Source organism: Cariama cristata, unplaced genomic scaffold (genome assembly GCF_000690535.1).
Source record: "Cariama cristata isolate BGI_N322 unplaced genomic scaffold, ASM69053v1 scaffold1607, whole genome shotgun sequence".
Taxonomy (NCBI): domain Eukaryota; kingdom Metazoa; phylum Chordata; class Aves; order Cariamiformes; family Cariamidae; genus Cariama; species Cariama cristata.
In genome coordinates this window covers 56,250-63,245 of record NW_009626886.1, presented here as the reverse complement: position 1 = coordinate 63,245, position 6,996 = coordinate 56,250, and the positions used below count along the sequence as shown (strand labels likewise).

The 6,996-nt window shown below is 35.0% G+C and overlaps 1 protein-coding gene across 1 annotated transcript in view; it reads left to right on the top strand.

The window, feature by feature from the left end:
- Positions 1-6,772, top strand: part of LCA5 (Leber congenital amaurosis 5) — a 12,234-nt gene extending 5,462 nt beyond the window's left edge. The window contains exons 4-7 of the mRNA XM_009704205.1: positions 702-798; positions 1,968-2,113; positions 4,005-4,143; positions 5,976-6,772. Coding sequence (XP_009702507.1) covers positions 702-798; positions 1,968-2,113; positions 4,005-4,143; positions 5,976-6,772 — 1,179 coding nt within the window. The remainder of the gene's footprint in view (positions 1-701; positions 799-1,967; positions 2,114-4,004; positions 4,144-5,975) is intronic.
- Positions 6,773-6,996: the final 224 nt, after the last annotated feature.

The following is a 6,996-nucleotide window of genomic DNA, read 5'->3' as shown; positions in this document are numbered from 1 at the left end:
CATTGTTGCCCCTTGAAACCCCAGGTCTCAGACATATAATGGAAATGCACCAGTTTACCACCGTACCACCCACCAAGCAAGTAGCAGTAGCGTTAGTAGCTCAAACACTTGTTTAGAGTAAGTGTTTTAGGCCTGATTTGTTAGTGGAGAGTTTACTATTTTGAAATATTTTGAAAATATTTTCATTATCACGTTATTTCTGATAACTTACTGTCCATTTCTGTATTTTATTCAATAAATGTCGTGAAAGGAGAATATGTCTCTACCTCTATGATGCAGTGGGCCTCTGCTCCCTGGTACTGACATGCCCTGTGCCAAGTAACATTACTAGCATTGAAATGTTTAACTCTTTACAATACCGAAAATTCAGTTGTGCAATCTATACATACATTGTAAGTCTTATTCATGTTTATGGAAGCATTGGCATTTAGTTTTATTTTCACTGCAGAGATGCTTTGCTTTTTTTTTTCCCCCAGAACATTTTGCTAATGAGTTTTTTGGGAAGAAAGTTCTATCTACTTTCTTGTAGCATAAGCAAAGTTAGAAATGTGATTCTCCTCCTTAAAACATTGGATGTAACTATACATTACTTGGCTCTGTTTCTATTTACAACGTGTATTTTTAATTTCATTTACAGCTTTGCTAGTGACTAGTAAATGAAATGGTAGTAACATTGTTATATCTACCTCTTTCACTCACAGGAAAAAGAAAGAGAACTTGAAGCAAAAAATATATATGCTAATCGTATGTTGAAGCTGTCACCAAGAAAAGACATGGATATTATACAAAGAAAAAGAGGTAACTTATATAAAGCAATAAAGGCAGAAAAATTAATAGCGACACATTGCAATTACTCTGCTAGGTTGTATTATTCATGCCATTCAGTGTTTGACCCTACCACTGCTTGCTCAAGAATGTTGACTTTTTTTGCACTGCTTCCAGCACAGCACTGGTTACAAAGAGGGGCACGTTCTTTCTTTGAGTATTCTGTAGCTGCAGCAGAACCAAAACCCAGAACTGCATCGAACAGCGTTCTTAATTCCTTTCACACCAGATGTTCCTAGGTGAAGGAAGAGGGGAAGATTGTTTAGTAAATTCTCTAGTAGGTCATAGATAATGTCTACATGACACTAAATTACAGACACTTTAAAAATAGGTAACTTCAGTGCTATGAATATTTTGGTGATGTTTTTTCTTTATTTTTTACTAATTCAAATTTACTGTCTATCAGATGAGCTGCACTCTTTTATTTCCTCAAAGAGTACATATGTCCCAGAACATAATCTTCTAAAAGTATCAGTGCAGTGATTTCTTCTGATGTGACAAGGCAGGCTCAAGCCTTATGCTGTGTGTGTATACATGTATGTATGCTTATGTGTGTATGTGTGTGTGTGTGTGCTTGGACTATTTTTGCTGGATCAGTAGAATCTACTTGTCAGAAGCAGCAGGAATTTATGGGACTGTTTTAAATATTTAATGCCAGCACTTCAAACAGTTTGTCTGCTGCTCATTTTATTATAGATACTCTACTATTATTCCATTTTAGGTTCAGATTTTTAAAAATGTCATTCCATAGAGATAAGCGTATGTGTTCCAAAGATGCAAATAAGCGAATTTTAATTTTATGAGTTTGCTTCTCTACATGTAGCTTCTGTGACAAGCAGTAAGATGAATGAGATATTTTCTGGGGATCTTTTAACAAATATTCAGTAAACTGTAATGACTTTATAAGTAACTTTAAGGTGGGGTTGGTTTTTTTTTTTTATAGAAGTTTTGCATGCAGTTTGTTTTTAATTAGCTTTTACAGATGCTGAAAATAACTGTGTGAAACTTGTCAATACTTTCCACTTCCATTGGCTCCGATATAGTCTCTTATGTTTGCTGCGAATCATTAAAAATGAGAGATAGATATATAGTGGGATATTTTCAAGTGGAAACATGATTTAATTAGTTTGTGTTTTCTACAGCCAACAACCAAAATATTAAAAAAGGAGCGCAGTTCACAAAAGGTGTGCAGACCAGTGGATACTTCTCACCAGTAGAATTTCTTCCAGAATCTGAACTTGTCTGTGGTGACACAGTAAACAAGAAAGAAGGGAATCTTCCTAAAATAGTGAGTTCCATAAAAATTTGAGAGACTTAGTCCAAATAAGTCACCTGTCAGACTAAATGTTTAATGCAGAGCTTATATTTTAGAAAATATGTGTAAATATACAAATATTAATACATAGAAAATATAATTTAGAAAACATTCTGCCCTTCCAGAAATATCATACTCCATTTTTGTAGTACTTAGTTCATCATATTCTATGTCTTACTAATAACCATTAGCTCAATTTCATCTTTTTCTGCCAGTGTCATTTCTTTGAAGTTTTTAAGACTTCATTTTCATTTTTTCCCGTTTTCTTTATTTCTAATGCTTATTTGAGCAATCTATTGCAACAGTGCTGACTGCCTTGTCTCTCTTTCTGCTTTGGTCTTAATTATGGTTTCTTTTACTTTCCAGATTTATTTCACAATGCATAAATCTAACACTTCCTCTTATTGTCATAGTACTGGTATTTCTTCTGTCATTTTTCCAGCTTTGTGAATATGGTTGGATTTTTTTTGTTTTTCCATTTCCCTTTTCATTACAAAACAGTACCATTAGAAGTATTGCTAATACTTCTGTGACCTCAGGCTAAAATCAAAGAGATTTGTAAGGTATTACAAATCAGAATTACACAGATTCTGGTACGAAGTGTACAAATTCTGATTACATAAGGCTAGGACTATTTGTCAGAAATAATGCCCGATGATGGTCTTGACTGGCTTCCTGGTAGGACTGAAGCTTTTTCATGGCTGTTTCATTCACATGTTCTCTCTTCCAAAATCCTTTTTGTAAGTACAAATGTAGTTTAACGTATGCATTCTTCCAGCATGTACTTTTGTGTGTGAGTTACAGAACCTCACAGTTGGTACAAGTGCAGCTCATGGAGTCCAACTGTGTGTCACCTTACAAAGCTCTCGAGTCTGTGTAGGGCTACTGCTTTAAGTAACGTCAATTAGATTCGGGTAGCCTGTGCTTTCTTCAGTTTTCTAGGTCAAGCATTTTAAATACTTTGCCACCATGTCTTTACGAAGTTGTTGTTTTGGTTTTGTTTTGGTTTTTTTTAAATATGATAATGATAATCTTGTAGATGAAGGGAAAATACTTGAAGTTGTTTTGGCCAATACTCCTGTTTTCTTTGTTCATTAAGTAGTAATTGTTCCTCTTGTTTCTCTTAGAAGTGTATTTTAATCTAGCAGCTTATTTTGCTCTAAAATAAGCACAAGCTACAAAGTTAGCATACACATATTGGATTATGCTGGCTTTCTCTTCACTTCATTGCTACTAGTTTTCTGTGTTAGTGATTTTTACTGGTGACATTAATATATTTTCTGCAGGTTCGTTCCTTTTAAATGTGTATGTATACTCACTAGCTGAATTTTTCAGTCAAGATTAAACCTTTCTCTTTCACTGTTTGTTACTTAATACTCCGTAACTTTAAGTACCGCTGTGAAACTGTGAATTTGCAACCTGCTCACTTGAGTAAAAAAATCAGATTGTGGAAATAGAAGGTAACTAATTGCTTGCTTGTTAAAAGAATAAGGTAGTGAGGTCTGGCCTTCTATTAAAGTCCTTGAAAAAGACGACTTCTGACTTCTAAAGAGAACGACCCTAACACAGTGATAATTTTTCTTTATGATATTGGAGCTGCAACTTTCCCGAAATGTGTAATACAGAATAGAGTTGATGATTGTCTATTCATTTTGGTTTAGCTGCGTAAAACTGTGCTAGAGGTGATAAGATTTTAGGGCCAAACCCCTGGGTTGTCAAAGCTGGTTTGGGTTAGATGACTTGCTCATTTTTATGTTTAGCAGTAAGAATGTGATTTCAGAATGACATAGAAGTTCACGTGATTTTGTTTGTTTTATTGATTATTTTTCCCCATCAGTTTCAGTTTTGTATTAATTTATTTCAGGAAAAAGAAACTCAAGACAAAGGATGGAAAGAGCAAGCAGGCCTCCTAAAACAAGACCAAGACAGGGAAAGGGAAGAGAAACTGAAACGTTCTCAGGAAACGCAGGCTTTAGATGAGAGGGTTCAAAAACTTCATGATGGTAAGGAAATGCGCAGCTGAAGGCTGGAAAATACACCATAGAATACTAATCAAGTGAGGCTGCTAGTTTCTTGTGAGAAGAGCAAAATGATTTTGCAGAGATCACTACAGTGGAAAATTATTTTCAGTTATATTATGCAAAGAGAATCAGAAAGAAATACAGGATATAGAATAATCTGTGCCCTGTACTCAGCTGTGATTAAGTATGCAGCAGTAAAAAATGCTGTCCACGAAAAGTATTGAAGCCAGAGAGATTTTGCTTTACAAAACAAGGATGACATAGCAGGTAAATGCTGATGTTATCTCTGACTTGCTAGATGTTATTGAGGTAGGCAGTAGATTTTTGCTATCATAGAACAAATCAGCTTTCTTTAATATGGCCTGTTTTTTCAGTACATAACCACTTCACTTGTGTCATTTGAAATTGTAGTTTCTCTTTTCACTTGTGGTTATCTGAATCATTTGGTGTGGCTATTTGAGAAATGTCAGTTTCTATCATTATATTTTAATATTGCTTTTTTATTCATTTGGTTTTCACAACATCTTAATGACTGACATTTATAAGTCTCTTAATCTAAACTATTTTAGATGGGCTGCACCCTGTCATATTCAAATACTCTTTCAGTGATTGTAGTTAATGAACAGTAACACTTATTCTCGATGACAAGGAATAATTCTAAAAATCTGTAGCTGCTTTCAGAGGTAAATTCTGTGAAAAATCTTCTACCCCCACTGACATCAGTGCCCAATTTAGATAAGCCAAAACCTGCTCTCTTATGTCTCTAAATAAGATGATTTGACCACCTTACCCATCATACAGTATAAGCTGATATTTTCCCCACTTTACACACAGAAAGGTAGCTCCTTACTTAACTTGGTATAATGATATGCTATTGAAAAAATATATATATTAAAAATATTAACTGAACTGTTGCAGTTATTTCTGTAAGCTTGATCTGAAGTACAATAGATAACATGGAACTTTGTGAAAACATCAGTCAGAAATTTGAATAAGGTTTTCAAAGGGGAATGCCAGTATGTTGAAGAGGCCAAGCAGTCATATTCAACTTTTGGCCAAACAAATATCTGTTGTCTTGACAGAAAAATATTTTGAAGAGAGAAATATTTGAGAAGCTTCCTTTTTCTTGTACACATAAGTATTTGCAGGTTCTGGCTAGAAGTTTCTTCCTGTTTTGCACCCTTGGTGTCTCTTTATAGCTGTGCAAACTGACATTTGGTATTTGCACAGACACGCTCATCACTGAGTTCACGAGGTGATGCGCAGAACACTTGTGTAAAGGTGGTTTTGGTATGCAGCAGGTGCCGTGTGTTTTAAATCATTCACTACTTGAAACTGGTAATGACTCCTATGACTCTGTGGCCTGGTAGCTTCACAGGAGTAGTTCCCTTTATGGAAAAAAAGCCCCAACAGATATCCCAGAACTGTCCTAATGTCAGTGGTGCTGACAAAGAAAAATGAAGTACTGTGCAAGTCAGAGCTGTTAAAATCAGTGATGTTGTATTCATTTTCATTCAAACCCAGGAAGTGGGAAGGTAATTGGCAGAAATGAAATTCCCCTGAAAATTCTAAGATGCGGATAATGTCCTAATCCCTTTGGAAGATAACAGTAAACTTTTATATCTTAGCAGAGAACCTGGTGTGAATTTAGTTGTAATTTTTGAAGAATTTATTTTTGCAGTAGGAAAACCACATTATGCATAGAAGAGCATATTAAAAACTCAATAGCCTTTGCTTGCATTATTTTCAAAATAATCTTTTAAAGGTATTTTAAAACTAAAACATTATTTAAAATGTTTAAACATTTCCTGCAGAGCGGGAAAGGGAAGAATATGACAAAATGAAAAAAGAAAGCAACTTTTTGTTGGAGAAAGAAGAGAAAACAAAGGTGGAGACAGAAATCCACAGACCTGAAGTAGGGAGAGAAAGCACTGAAATGCTGGAGGAGCGGCAAAAAAGAGAGCTCCTGCTTGCTAAAATGCAAGAAATTGATAACGAAACTCAAAATGTAACAAATGTGAAACCTGCTTCCCAAGCACCACTCATAAATACAGCAAGAAAATCTGATTCCCTGGAGAAAAAAGAAAAAACTAATCAGTTCTTTGAGATTCCCGGAAAGGTTACTAACGGATTTCCTGTAAAGGACAGCCAGGATGATGCCACTAGAGCACCAGGGCAGAAGCAAAGAAGTCTAAAGACTGTGGATTTAAGTAGTGAGTTAACATTTGGTAGTTATGTACCTTCCTTTGGGAAAGGATCAGGGAGACCAAGCTGGCTTACTCAAAGTGACAACCTAGAAGAAAATGTTAAGGAAAATGCAGATTTCAATATCAAGAAAGAAAAAAAGTCCAATTTAATGGAACAGCTCTTCGGAAGCAGTGCCACTACTGTCCTTTCTAAAAATAATGATACACCTTTTAACATAGATTGGGACTCTAGTAATACACTTCTTGTCAGTAAAAACAGTAAAGTCAAAGTGAAAGAAGACAATGAGCTTTTCGGTGAAGGAAGAAACCTAAACAGACACCGTTTGCAAGACATGACAAGCAAGCCAGGAGTTGTGACCCTTGGTTCTTTAGAAGATGAAATTGAAGAATTAATCTTACAATGATCATATTTTTGTATGTTTCATATGTAAATACTGAAAAAATATTTTCATGTGATATTTATTAGATAGAGGTTTGAAACGTTTCAGATATATTGTAAAGCCTTATGAAGGAATAATTTACATAAATGAGTACATGTGTAGAGGAAAGATGCACTTTGACAGAACAGCCTAACCTATACGCAGGAAATTTCTTCTAAAATGTGGTATCCAAATACAGACCTTGGAGA